Here is a 15,361-nt window from a genome sequence, read left to right on the forward strand (position 1 = left end):
GTCTGCAAAGACATATCCCAACATTGTAAATGTTCTAATATTAAATTATTAATAAAGTGCTGCGGAATAAGTTGACGCATAAAAACGCCAAAAAAAATCTAAAAAAATTATAATAATATACATATATTCAATTATTACATTTTAGCAGGCTCCAAATATATTTGTATGCTCTGAATTAAAAAAAAAATAAACAAAATGCTTAACCTATATACCAATTTCCATATATAAATGTCAGTTTATCTATATAAAGAAATAATTAACTTTCGAGTATTGTGCTGAAATCTATGTTATTATCAGATTGATTGGTACTTATTTTTTAAACTTTGCTGGGAACTGAACCAGTGATTCTGAGATACTGCCGATGAAGCCCTAATGACTGAGCTATTTTATTAATGTTTAATCTGGTCTAATTATTGCAATTAATAATACATAACAAAGTTGCGTTGATGAGAAAAGACGGTAGAGCAATTACATAAATATGAACATTTCTCCTTAGGCAAAATACTTCCCTTGTTGTCCATAAACAGCTCCCCTCTTTTGTGCCTGGCACATTTAAATTATGTGAACAAGCAATGGCAATAGGCAGCTAGCTAGAGTTGGATTTCTGTAATGATGTACTCCAAGGCACAAAAGTATGGTGGAACCAGAAGCCCTGTTTAATCATATATGCCTATAAATCCAGTTGACAATGTCACCATTTGTTGTACATTTTTGTCCTATTTCGTATAGCTACTGGAACCGAGCACCATAATTAAGTCCAGGCTATTGCAAAACGTGAATCTGCAAAATGTGCAATCCAGTCCCGCACTCACTGGTATCACTCAGATGTAGAGTTGGTACGCACACAGCAGTTAGATTGTCGAAGAGAATGGATGACATTTCTAAGTGACCTTCTCTTTTCTTTAGGAGACAGTTTCACTGGATGTTCTTCAGACAGCTCGTTGGATTGCAAATTCTGTTCTATCTGAATCTCCAAATGTTTCTGTATTGCTAAACCCAAAACCTCAGGATCAACTGCTGCACCATATACCTCCCAGGTCATGCCTTCTTCATCCCACCTTACTTCACGTACTGGAGATTTGGGACACTGCAAATTTAGTGGTATTCCAACATCTGGAAATAAGTGAGAATGGCCAGAGTTCTGAAAACGGGGGCTAGTCGAAACCGATTTATTTTCCATGATAATAACAGTTTGAACCTCTGCATCTCTGAAATCAAGTGTAAACTTTGGCCCCATGGCTAAGCAGTTCATTGAAGTCATAGTCCATGTGTCTTTCATTTTTGTGCTTGAATCTATTGTTTGGAGATTATCTGATGACCTTTCAGAATTATTGATTATAAGTAGTTCATTGCTACCCTGTGCTGAAGAACTGTGCAACTGTAGTTCACCAAAGGAAACTGGTGCTGCTGGAAAGGCCAACCGACCACACTTGATCAATTTCTTTGCATCCAGTCCAGATTCACTAACAGAAGACACTAGTTTAGGAAAAGTTATGGGAGGGGGTAAAAGGGAATAAAAATGTTGTGGAGGTGGTCCTATCCCAGATTCAGTAACTGAGCAGTCTAGACCAGAGGAAAACTGAACCGATGATATAGGCATGGCATGACAATATGCCGCAATTGTATCATCCACCTTCATCATAGGCTCGTGGCCTTTACAACAATGTAGAGTACAGCTATTATGAATGATCATTGGTGGTGGAGAATGTCTGATGTCAGATATGTTATCACAGGACATCACCCCTGGAATATTATAATGTGACTGGCTGAACAAGTGTGTATTTTGTGGGAAACCATTCCCAGAATTCTTTGGTCCTAAAACTCCATGTTCGTATGTGCCTGATACTGCATAGACTGTAATGTTGTGCTGAATGGTGCTATTGTTCAAATGTCCTTTGGGAATATTTTCATCTCTTACTGAATTCATCACCTCAGTTAAATCATTTTGATGGTTTGATGGAGAGCAGGCTGTTCCAGAGTCATTTGTTGCACTGCTTATCCCATCACTGAATGAACCAGAAAAACTGCTAGACGAACATAAGACAGAATAAGTGGCACTATTTCTATTGTGTGTCATGAAAGGGCTAGTGAGGGGACTCCTGCTACAACCGAAGAAATCAGAATAGCTTTTTTGAACCCCTGTGCCTTGTATTCCAAGCCTGTCTACATTCTGAACTTCATATTCTTTCGTTTCAGAGGTGCCCAATAATGAGTGATTCTCTGATACGTTGCTTCTGACAAAACTTACTGTGCCCCCTTCATCTCTGGGTTCTACAGATGAATCAACAGCCAAATGGTTCATGTGCTTAGGTTTTTCATTTGTGTGGTCAATGGCAAGATGACTGTAGTTTGTATGTTCTAAAAACAAATTGAGGTCTTCATCTTGGATAAGAGGCCACTCAGTGCTGTTTGAAGACTGAATGCTATTTGTTTCCTTGCATTCAGATGTGCGGAGGACATTTTTCAGACTTTTATGGATATTCTGCCTGGTCTTTTGCGAGTCTCCTTGGTCACTAGATGTCAGAGCAGAAGAACTCTTTGACAATGAATGGCAGCCTTGGTTGGTCTTCTGGTGGCAAACCACATAATCTTGGCAAGAATTTGTTGAAAGTCTACGACTTCTATTTTCCATTACAAGATAAATATATTTTCAATCTGCAAAAAAAAAAAAAAAAGAAAGCCATATTTAAAACACATATTGTTCTTCGTAACATATGTTCCCCACTTTTATTATTTTTTTTTATTTATAATCTTTATTTTTTTCATTTTTTCCTTCCCATAAAATGTACATAACATAGACATAAAACACACACAAAAAAAATAATACATAACAAGACTATACAGGAGTATGAAAATATAAATATATTGCACATCACTTCTCAAAAGTCTATGGTTCAGGAGAGTACACTATTAGTTATTTTCCCTTTTTCCTCCCCCCCGACTTGTAAATTGCTTAGTGTATTCCACAAATATAATTTATGTGCTATATAGAGACACAGCAATTTCAAATAAACAAGCCGTGGTTAAACTGCATGCAATTCATAAAATGTTTGTGCCATGTTTGCAAATGTGTTGAACACGTTTTGGATGTATTAAGCATTTTGTAAAAACACAATTTTTTTTCTTTTTGCACGAGCACTTAAAATGTGTATTGAGGAGATTGAGTTGGTTTTATGGTTTTCACATATTTGCACATATATTAATCTATTTTATTGAATACTTTTGGAGTGTTTTGAGGTTTACACAAAGTAGTGGTTAGCACCTGAAAGAGATTAAATACATTATTACCAGGGATCTATAATTTAACTTTGAAGTGCATTTTCATAACCACAATTACTAGAGTATCTGTGTGTGTGTCTGTGTATCTGTATCAGTACATATCTGTACCTTTTGTATTTGCATGTGTGTCTGTGTGTATCTGTATTATTATTATTGTGTGTGGCAGTGCATATGCATACATTTCAGAATTCGAACTCCAACACTACACACAAATACTCCCCTAAAAACACACTCCATACAAAAACAAGTTTACATTTAAACATGGAAACATCATTCAGTGCTAAGTACAGCCCTACAAGGATGGACAATAGTAGATCTCTAGAGTGAAAAGTATTGTGGGAGTTTTATGACCGTCGGGGATCTACTTTTTTTTAATCCTTGCACCAGGACCCTCTCTATGTTAGTCCGCTCATGCACAGTGGTATAAAGCAAATGACGCGATATTAGTAGAATACATGAATGAGAGATGAAGCTAGTGTAGAGGAGAGGAAGTTGGCAAGGCTAATGTGGCCAAGAATAGGCATGTCAGAAGCTACTAGATGAGGGGTGCCCAAACGTTAGATCCCTAGATGTTGCAGAACTACAACTACCATGATGCTTTGCATGCATTTAGAATGCCTTTAGAATAACAGCATCACGGAAGCAGTAGTAATAAAACATGTGGGGCTCTACGTTTTGGGCACCCCTGTGCTAGATAATGTCAAGCAGTGCTGCTGGTTTAGGGGAGAAAGGAGGTAGGAATGAGAAGTGTACACAATGGTGTCATATGTATTTACTGATGACAAGGGCATTTGATTTGACACCAGCAGGATATCACGAGTTAAATAAAGATATTGGTGGATAGACTAAAATAAAGAGAAAAGTTGTTTACAGCTGAGACACTTGTCGGGAATTCAAACAGGGTTATTTAAATCCAAATGAAAAATGTTCAGAATTTAAAGTGAATTACAAATTTAAGGTCAAACTATCTGTACTCGAAAAATTATCCAAGTCCGCTAGGCTTCAGTACTGCTACAATAGCCTTAAATTTGGAATTCATTTGAAATAACCAACAATTATTACTTAGGTGAATAATCCTGTTTGAGTTTTAGATGTGCACATAAACGTGTAGTACCCAACACATCCAATTTCATATATTTATAGAATTATATTCTATATCCACAGAATGTATTTCTTTTAGTCTGAGTAGAGGAATTCTAAAAATAAAAATATATGCCTTGAGACATAAAACCGTGACCTTTCATAGAGATCACTGAATATTGCCTGCTTAGCACAAAACACTAATGTTTCCACTGCAAATACGCACATTACTGAACGTAAATGATTGACTGTCCCCTTTGTTTAATCAGCAAACTGAGAACAATACAAGTAAATACAGGCACAGACTTGCTCAGATGCATCTGAAGCTAGCAGGAAGGATTACAAGGAGAGATATAGAATTAATACATACTATTTTTGGCTAAGCCTCCGATGTCTGTAAGACTGATCCTAATTCTCTTGCTCTCATTAAATTCTTTTTATGAAAGCAACACATTTGTTGGAACCTCTCTTCTCCCTTGCAGTCTTGTGATTAATGTTTTGACCTATTTAATTTGCCGAAAAGTTTAATAAAACAAAAGCTGAATGTCAGAGGAACTTTAATCTGATTCCATGGTATTAAAATAAGTTGTGTTTTGGGTGAGTTTGCACATCATATTGTCACATTGTGCCATGAATATAACGTTTATATGTTATAGTTTGCCAGCCATAATAATTAGCAATTTTTTTGCAACCTTTTAGAGACGTATGATAATCCATCATCAAATATGGACTGTTATATCCTATCAGCTCCTCTATAGGGCTTTAAGTATGTCCTATCAGCTCATCTATAGGGCTTTAAGTATGTCCTATCAGCTCCTCTATAGGGCTTTAAGTATGTCCTATCAGCTCATCTATAGGGCTTTAAGTATGTCCTATCAGCTCCTCTATAGGGCTTTAAGTATGTCCTATCAGTTCCTTTATAGGGCTTTAATTAACCTACCTGCTAATGTTAACTACATTTATAAATCCAATACAAAGCTTTTTAAAACACTCTTCCTCTAGCTTCCCAACTAGAAGGGACACTATAGTCACAAAAACAACTTTAGCTTAATTAAGCAGTTTTGGTTTATAGATCATGCCCCTGTAGTCTCACTGCTCAATTCTCTGCCAATGAAGAGTTTACTCACTTTGTTTATACAGCCCTAGTCACACCTCCCTGCATGTGACTTACACAGCCTTCTTAAACACTTCCTGTAAAAAAGTAATCTAATGTTTACACATTGTACAGTCTGTTTAATTAAGAATTTCTTATATCCTGCTCTGTTAATAGCTTGCAAGTCCCTGCAGGAGCCTCCTATTTGTTATTAAAGTTCAATTTACAGAACAGGAGATACAAAATTTGAATGTAAGTAACATCTAAATGGAAATGAAACCATTTTGTTTTCATGCAGGCAGTGTGAGTCACAGCCAGGGTAGGTGTGGCCAGGGCTGCATAAACAGAAACAAAAGTGATTTAACTCCTAAATGGCAGAGAATTAAGCAGTGAGACTGCAGTGTTAAAGTTGTTTTGGTGACCATAGTACCCCATAAACACTGTTAAGCAGCGTGATGGACAAATATAAAGGCCCTTCCCCTACCTGTAGAGTCTGCCTAGACCTCTTTTTTGACACTAGACATGGGAGAGCAGGGGGACCCTCCTACATAGGATTATCCTGCTCTTTGGCACAGCGACTACATCTTAATGGAGAGGTTTTGGTGCATAGGCCCTGTCCCTGCAGTCTGACATAAGTAAACATTGCCGTTTTCCGAGAAACAACAATGTTTACATTTGTCAGTTAGTATGCCTCTAGTGTCAGACAGGCAGTTTTTTTTTCAGATTCTCTGAATGCTTCTTAAAGAGACTGGATTTCATACGCATAGGCAGTGTTCCCCAAAATAAGCAAAAAAAGGTTTAAGGCAGGGGTACCCAAAAGGTAGATCCCCAGATTTACCACAACTCCCATGATGCTTTGCATGCCTTTTGAATGCCTTAGAATGCCAAAATAGAGAAATTTCAGTTTTTTTTATTCAGCCAGCTTTAGCATGAACCGACTGCAATTAGATGATATAAGTTGTATCAGAATTGTGCAGAATTACTGCAATATTTTCACGGTGTTGAAAAAATAATGGAGAATACAGGGATATTCACTAAAGTGAAAATCCAAAGTGAATTTCTAATTCAAGGTAAAATTAGCAAAAATTCAGCTAATTCTCACTTTAGTAAATAATCCATGGCAAATAGGAACCACGTTTTTCACAGAATGATTGCATTCTATAATGTAAACTCAATGTAAAAAAGAGAGGATCTCACAGAAAAAAAAATGGTTTAACCCCTTAAGGACACATGACGTGTCTGACACGTCATGATTCCCTTTTATTCCAGAAGTTTGGTCCTTAAGGGGTTAAATGATCTTGCAAGATTGGTTTTACACACATCTGGGTTTTGGTCAGAAGTCCGGTTTCTTTAACATAATGCTCTGTATCCTGGGTGGATAAATGTACACGATTATCTATTAGAGCACGAACGCAAGCGTAATGTGTTACATAGTGTAGGCTTTAGAGGGATTATTCAAAAGAGCCTCCGTTGTAAATGTCAAAGTTCGTGTAGCTATTCATTTTAAAAAGGGTGCATTTTTCACATATCCACATATGCGAATACTAGATCGGAATATTAAAGCGGCACTGTCATGGCCGAATCCCCCTTTTTTTTTTTTTTTTTTAACCCCCTTCCGACTCGACTACATGTAATTTTCCCCCTCGTCACCCTCAAATGTCCCTAAGCCCCCCATATAACCTATTTTTGCATCTTTATTTTATGCCCGGACATAGGTCCTGGGCCCCGCCATCTTTGTGTGGGTAGATGAAGTCCCTGTGGGACACTTCATATGCCCACACTGGATAGCACTGTGAAATTGCCGTGCATTCCCAGTTAAACACTTGGGCATGCGAACGGGAATTTCAACTATTCGTTTGTCAGAAAGATGAATAAATAAATAGAAATTTCAAATGAATGAAAGAAGACCTCATTTGTTCGGTCTATTACAAGGAGGTAGCTACCGGTGTGCAGCTCCCTCCTTGTAATATGTCAAAATAGAAGCGGCAGGGAGCATGTCCTCCTTCACTCTATGGGTAATATGACCTCCCATAATAGCATAAGAGAGATTAAAATCTCCTGAATGCCCCTACTCGCTATGCCGCGAGTAAGGGCATGTCTACTAAACAGTGAGCAGCCACTGTTGTAAAAATGAAAACACCCCCTCGAGCGGCGGGTGGGGGCCCTAAATAACAATAAGGGGTGGGACCTATTGTCCTCCCCCCCGGACCCCACCCCTGAGCGGTGGGGGACTTATTGACCACCCTCCGGCCCCCAACCCTGAGCGACGGGTGGGGGCCCTAAATAACAAGGGGGGGCGGGACCTATTGTCCTCCCCCCGTGCCACCACCCATGGGCGACGGGTGGCGGCTAAGTGTCATTACCTCCCCTTTGCACGGCACTCAAGGCTGCTAGAGACAAACGGGCTCTGGCTTTCAGGAGCCTCAGTGGGACGTCAGATATCTGCTAGTGCAAACCGAGCGGTGATTGCATGTGGTGAGATACAATCCTCAATTTACGGATTGCAGCACTTAGAAAAAGTGATCTCAGACCACTTCCTCCCAGCACTTGTGAACGGGAACCCACACTAGAGTACTAGAGAGCCCTTGACCTGTACCTGGTCCCCACTGTACCACAAGAAAGCCACCCACACTGCTAGACATATACCGAGCTGAAGAAGAAGCCTTCCAATCATAAATACAAACAACCCACACAGTCCTTAAAAACACAACACCAATGACAATCCACATACACACACACAACCTCACAAGCAGCCTCTCACATACACACACCACAAAACACAATGTAACATATCACCCATTCCACAAGTAGCCGCCATACACAGCCCACATTCATAGAAATACAAAATATAACAAACTACTCATAAACATATAGTATAACAAACATATACGCATAAATACAACGCTACAAAGCAACCGCAGCACCCATAAATAAAACAAGCAATATACGGCAACATAGACACCTTTATTTAAAAAAAATATAGAACCGGCACGCCAAGGGGCTTCAAAATTAAAAGGTTGCCCACCCTTGCTTTAGCCTGTCCTGTCCATGTATTGAGGGGAACAATAGGCATTGTATGTCTAATAAGCAGCATTAAATTCTATGCAGCGTTTAGGGAACAGACAGGCCTTTAGTACCATGGGCTAAATGAGGCTGTTATAAGACATTATGGATTTTAAAACTCAGTAATGTAGCACATACCCTAATTTAGAATTATAAATAAAGTGGCACTCCATGTGGGGTTTACCAAGCATTTATTTATGTAACAATTCTTTTCTCTATATAGCCTTTTTTTTTTTTTTTTTTTTAAACAACAAAACCTTTATTCCATTCTTTATTAATTCACTCTAAGCTTCAATCTACTTAGATAATACAAAGTTAAAATTACAAGTCAAAAAGGCTTTCAGTGAACATAGGATTACAAATGATTTTCTTTATAATCTTAGAGTACGAACAGAAATATCTATTAGTTTTGTACCAGCAAATGTTACGCAACTAATGAAATTATAGATTCCAGAGAAAAAATAAAGACAGTTTATTAGCAAAAACCTAAATAAATAAATACATGATCAGAGGGGAGAATTGAGCCTTACTGTTGCGTGATCCTGGCCTGTAGGTGATAATAACATTAAATCATGACAAAACCAAAACCATCATGTATGCATTATTTGGCATCAAGTATATAATCCATATTTAATGATCTATTAAACTGATAATCGGGATGCTGTTACGAAATGTCCGGCTCTCTGACTGAGCCACCCGATGGCAGCGCTTTAAGAGCACAACCGTGCCCCAGGAAATCCATTGCCATCGGGTGGCTCCAAGAGCATGGGTCACCTGATGGACCGCGTGGCCAGGGCTGCACTACAATGCCGGCGATGTTGATCTTTGTAGTGTGACTCCTCTGCTATGCTCTGTGGTTTAACAGGCTCTATGAAAGTTGCTTCACCCTGCTCTGTTTCTGGCTCAACTTCCTGCTCCTACCAGGTATTTACCTGGTTATCACAGCAGTGTACCCATGTCCAACATGTAGACAGGGTGGAGCAGGCACTCTGCTACAGAAGGCTGCCCTCCCTCGTTCCTCAAGTACATAGGTGGGGTCTGGGGACACTTGATGCAGCCATATTTCCAAGCCAAAGCCAATGTTGAACTACCTCCCTCTATGATTCTGTGCTAGCAGGCCCTGCTTTCCAGGTCAGCCACAGTTTCTGTTTACTAGTCCCACCGAGTAGTGTGCTGGATGACCTTGTGCTGCCTGTTGCTTTTATTCTATGTTCTGGCTGTCCATTTGAGCCCTTGTGCAAGGTATATGGCTAACTTTGATGCACCTTTGATCTCACCTGTGGCTCTGAAAGCATACAGCAACACCAGTGCTTTAATAGCGCCGGCCCTGCATGGGCCAGCATGGCAGATAATTCGATTTCCCTTGTTGGACTTGGGCTATAGTGGCCCACTTGCCATGAATATGAATGCCATATCGACTAGGAGATGTGTGGAGAGCGGACCGGAGGGGAATCCACCACGATGCTAGGAAAACTGATGGACTTCCCTTAGCATGAACGTGCCAATTGGGCATGGTCACTTGGCCATGCCTTACTGGTGCCATGACACCTCTCAAGATTTGAGAATTGGAACCTCCCTGTCCACTCTCCTGCACGTGCTCAAGCTTTGAAGTGAGGCTTACCGCCTAAAGTTGGCAAAGACGAGCATTGGATGTCTCATTTAAAGGGAACTTGATCTGCTGAATATTAGCACCATTGAATAACTTGCAACTACAGCCAATCTATTTCTCATTTTCTTTGCTGGTCGGAGAGACCACTTTTTTGAGAGTATCAGGTCTATGTTTGTTATATATTTTTTAAAATTTTACTTTATTATGCTTATTTTTGAGTTTAGTTAATCCTTAGGGATTTTTGCCCCCACCATTCTGAAGCAATAAGCTCTTAGGTCCTACACCGCATACTGGCATGACTGCTTTTATGATTTGTTGTATGTGGTTTCTAAATCTATATTGCTAATAGTGAGTATGTCTAAACTCCATATTATTAAAGAAGCCCGCACAGGAGACAGAGAGTTATACTATATTATTATATATAGCTTACTCCCATCACTGCTTCAAGAGCGTAGAACTAGTAGTGGACTACTCAGTGATTGTTCCTTACCTTTTAGCATGAACAATGCAGAGTACTGCCCTTGAGGCAGCGGCACTTTACTTTTTGGCATATATTTCAGTTCCCTTTTATATTGAGTATATTAGTGCTTTTTATTTATTTTGAGACTCTTCTGTATCCCACTTTTCTCACAAGGAAGTTACATTGATTATATGTGTTTTGGGTTATATCCCAAGGATGTGCTATTCTAAGATCATTCCCCACCTTGGGTCACAAACCCAATGTATTTTTTGTATAATCCCTTTTCTTTTAACAAATTTCATGTTCTCATCCCATAGGAATAGGTAGCAATATCTCTGCTACTTATACTTATTTACCCTTCCTTAAGTGGAGCGTTAGGAAATCCCATCTCTGCAGGGTTTACATTGCCCCTGGGATTAAACTCCATGATGACCTTTTATGTTTGCCCTTTGTTAATTTCTAACTTCAAGCCTTTGAAATTATGAATTGCTAACCCATGGCCCTGCAATTCTTATCCGTTAATGTTAAGGAACTAAATTCCCCTCACAATAAGCTCCTGGCTTTGCAAGAACCACAAATGACAAGAGCTCATATAATTTTTTTCTTTAACCCCTTAAGGACCAAACTTCTGGAATAAAAGGGAATCATGACATGTCACACATGTCATGTGTCCTTAAGGGGTTAAATGGGGTCACTGTTCTAAATTTAATAATGTGAAATACCCAATCAATTTTCATGACTGTTATAAAACAAAAACATTCGGGAACATCACTTTTGACAAGCAGATATGTGGCTTACTGGCTTTCTCATAAGTTTCCAAAATAGGGGAAAAAGAGTATAAATATCACCGAAAGTTGCCCACTTCCTTTTTAAACAAGGTTATGCAGATCCCTGGTGTAAAGAACTGGATTAAGATTGTCCCCTAGGCAGGATGTTAGACCTGGGCCACCACCTAGAGCCATAGGCACTCATGTAGACACATCACGTACACAGAGGCATACATTCACAGATGTAATCTCCTTCATATAAGTTTACATTCACATAAACATTCACAGATCCACCATTACAAATACAGATACATACTGCCATACAAAGGACTGGCACACACAGAGACTGATATCTTATCCACCCTCCTCTTTACCTATATTTGTGCTGGAAAACGGTGGCTTCCCTTTGCTTTGGACTGTGCAGGTTTTTTCTTTCCCTTCAGTGTGACTTTTTTTTCTCACACTGGGAGTAAGTGAGCACTGATACTCTTCTCCACTGGCAGGCACATAGCCACACAGGGAAATCTTTTAATCTCCATGCCGGCTCAGAGATTGACTCACACTTACAGAGTCGGAGCCCCAAGTCAAGACAGGGGCCCAATGGGGCATTGCTCTCTTCCCAACTTAAAATGAAGGTAACCCAATCTAAAACTATTAATAGTTTCCCCCAACAATTACAAATATCCACAATAAATCCATAGATGATGAACTCACTCCCTGTTATACTATTTTATACAAATGTATAGATGACCCTACCACCTAAGGGTGGGTGGGAGGAAGCATCTCTAGTAGCTGAGCGACTGTCACTAGAGGTGTCCCTAGGCAGCAATGTAAACACTGCCTTTTCTCAGAAGGGAGAAAACCACTTTCCATACCACTTTCTTTTCATAGCACGTTTGTTCTACTCACATATCGATTTGCCTTATCGCAGAGATTTTTCTGAGTATTGTAATTTGTGTTATATGATCCATGCAACTTATTGTCACATGGGTAAAGATAGGAGCTCAGAATGCAGGGCAATGGGAATAGGGGCACATCTGAGGGCAAAGTCAAAACCCGTTTCAGGATCAAATGTCCAGGAGGTAAGGTTCAAATGGGTAATAGGTCCACAGTGTAAAGGACAAGGGCAAATTAAAAAACACGGTCAGAAGACAAAGCCAAGGGTCATAACAAAATGAAGAGCTGTAATGGACTGGATACACACTAAGTGAGAGCACAGAACTGAGCAACTTGCTCAGGTCGTTCTGTGCAATTTAACAGGGTGCCTGTTTACGCCATAAACCCCTGCCATCATGCCTGTACATTCCCAGCTCCCATCATGAGCTGGAATTGGGCATTGCCCAGAGTGGCCATATATGCCTCTATCCAAGTGCAGGTCCAAACCCCACCCTCCTGATGACCAGGACCCCGTCGGATGCCTCAGTCCTCCCAGGGAGGTGTGCTTGGAGATTACCGAGACGAGTCACTGGGTCTGCTCTTGCCTGCCCCAAACTGAGTGGGCATCCTGCCTCTTCCATTGAAGGATCTAGAAGCAGGTAAGTGTTGGCCTGACAATCTATTTTCTGCATGTGACACTATTTTACTCTGTGAAGTCATATACTTTATGTTGTTGTTCATTTTATACTTCTACACTTCATGTTGTATTTATTATGTAAACAACATTCATTACATTGTTACATTATCTCAAATTGTAAACCAATAAGCCATAAATAAACTAGCAAAGCTGGGTGCAAGCACAATCCCCATAGTGTTTCCTCTAAATTAAAGAAAAAAAATCATTGTAAATGTAAAAAATAAAACAAGATGAATACCTTGAATAATGAAATCAATTTGTTCCACTGGAATTTTATCTGACTGGTTAAGAAAACACTAAACCACTTCACAACCTTTATCTTGTATCAACTAGTAACATCACAGGTTACCAAAATGTAATCTTCCTGCCGAATACAATCTCAAAAAATTTGTAAAATATTAACCGTATCTCTAAAGTAAGGTAAGCAGGGCATTGAACACATAAAGTTTGAAGATGATAATCTACATGCTGTGATTAGGTGGATCATAACAAATTCACTGTTGGTCTACATGGGAGAGGGTTATCGAATCCTTATGTAACTTCAGTAAAATCTGTACTATTCTAATTAATATAAAAATGATTTAAACGGGGGGCGGTGCTAGTGGCGCAGCGGAGAGGGCGCCATTTCCAACAGCTCTGACAACTAGGAGCGGAAAAACGGCCAAAAGGCATATAAATAAACCTCACCGGAAAAAACGAGCGGCGGGCACATACTTCTGACAACCGGCTGATTCCACAGATGCAGTTTATGCAGAAATCGGGCACGAAACGCCACGCCAAAGGTACTGGGGCCTACTATACACGCGAGCAGACCCTGAACAGGGAATTAACATCGTAGCTCGGAGCGAGCTTATACTCTGCTGACGCAGACTATAGTCCCGGAGGTCCCAAAAACCAGCCCAGAACAGCTCCTTACCACACAGGGACATAAGCAGCATGCTGCAGACTCCCATGCAACAGCGGACTCGAACCGCCACGGCAGCCTCACACGAGCGGTCAGAGAATGGAGACTCTACACACAGTGCAGCCCAGGCCACCACTGACAGCGCGATTATGCAACCCGCCGAAGAGTTAACTCCGGCCACAAAACAGGACATTCAGACCATGCTGACTGGCCTCCAGCGAAATCTCCAGCTTATGTGCATCAGAAGTACAAGCGGTGTCGGCCTGCACCCACGCTGCAGAACAAGAGGTAAGAGATCTGCACCAGGACCTCACCTCCCTAAAAGACAGTCACTCAGATGCAAAAGGCACAAGCTAATGTCAATAGACAAATAAATGTACTAGAGGATAGGGGCAAAAGAAAGAACATCAAAATACGAGGTGTACCAGAAGAGGTACCACTGGACGAATTGCCTCTCTACATAAGGCGCTTGGTGGCCTCTCTCCTTCCAAATAAGCAAGCAAAACATTTTACATTTGATGGCGTATATCGCATCGCTAAACCTCGACTAGCACCACAAGCAGCCCCATGAGACATTATCCTGAGATGCCAGTCCCTCACGGACAAAATCGCTCTGATTACAGCAGTCAAAGGGAAATCACCGCATGTCTTCGAAACACACCAGCTTACATTTTTCCAGGACTTAACCAGAGATACCTTATTATGGCGAAAGAGCTTGCAGCCAGTCACGTCCACCCTACAAACAGCCGGCATCGCATACCGCTGGGAGACTCCAAGAACGCTATGGGTGACCAAAGGTGACAACCACTATAAGATTTCCTCCTTTGGGGACACTCCAGCCCAAATGGCCACACTGGGGCTACCCAGTGTCGCCACGGACATTCCTGCTGAACACCCTGGGACTGTACCTTGAAACCGGTGTTGACTATACGCCCAGATTTAAGTTAACACATCATTAGTTTAGATTGCACTCTTGTTGTTACACCAGTTATTTTATAATACTTACAGCCTAGACCTCACCTTACCGGTTAGCCAAGGCCAACATGCCCCGAAAAGTCGAGGCAAATGCCCCGTACATAGATTATAAACCTCTACCCCCCCCAACGCCCTGGGGTTAAAGGGCATAGTAACACACGGGGCACTTACCCTAGTTACAAGACCAGCTCCAAGGCATAGTAAAAACCCCTATCAGCAGACAACACAAGCTAAGACCTGGGGACACACAGACAGCCAAGCTCCTATATACGACTCGATTACACAACGACGAACCACGGACACCCAGCCCATACACTAACGCCAAATCTAACATTATAAATAGATAGATATATTGGTTAAAAAGACAATATAAAATGGAGTGCTACAATCACCAATGTGGGTCACTCACCTCACATAAATAGGTAAATAAAACAGTAAAAGTAGTGAGAGCACACCCGAAATACATTGAATTTTGATAGTTACCCCTATGGCCAGTTAAAATCCTGCAGAGATAAAATCAGGAAAAACAGACATATGGTAATAACGTACAAACAATTT

General features: G+C 40.4%; 1 protein-coding gene across 1 annotated transcript in view; it reads right to left on the minus strand.

The window, feature by feature from the left end:
- Nucleotides 1–238: 238 nt before the first annotated feature.
- Nucleotides 239–15,361, minus strand: part of GPRIN2 (G protein regulated inducer of neurite outgrowth 2) — a 37,764-nt gene continuing 22,641 nt past the window's right edge. Inside the window, exon 2 of the mRNA XM_063434659.1 lies at nt 239–2,655. Within this exon, the coding sequence (XP_063290729.1) occupies nt 818–2,632 (1,815 nt within the window). The 5' untranslated portion in view covers nt 2,633–2,655 and the 3' untranslated portion in view covers nt 239–817. The remainder of the gene's footprint in view (nt 2,656–15,361) is intronic.

This window comes from Pelobates fuscus, chromosome 10 (genome assembly GCF_036172605.1).
Source record: "Pelobates fuscus isolate aPelFus1 chromosome 10, aPelFus1.pri, whole genome shotgun sequence".
In the NCBI taxonomy this organism is placed as follows: Eukaryota; Metazoa; Chordata; class Amphibia; order Anura; family Pelobatidae; genus Pelobates; species Pelobates fuscus.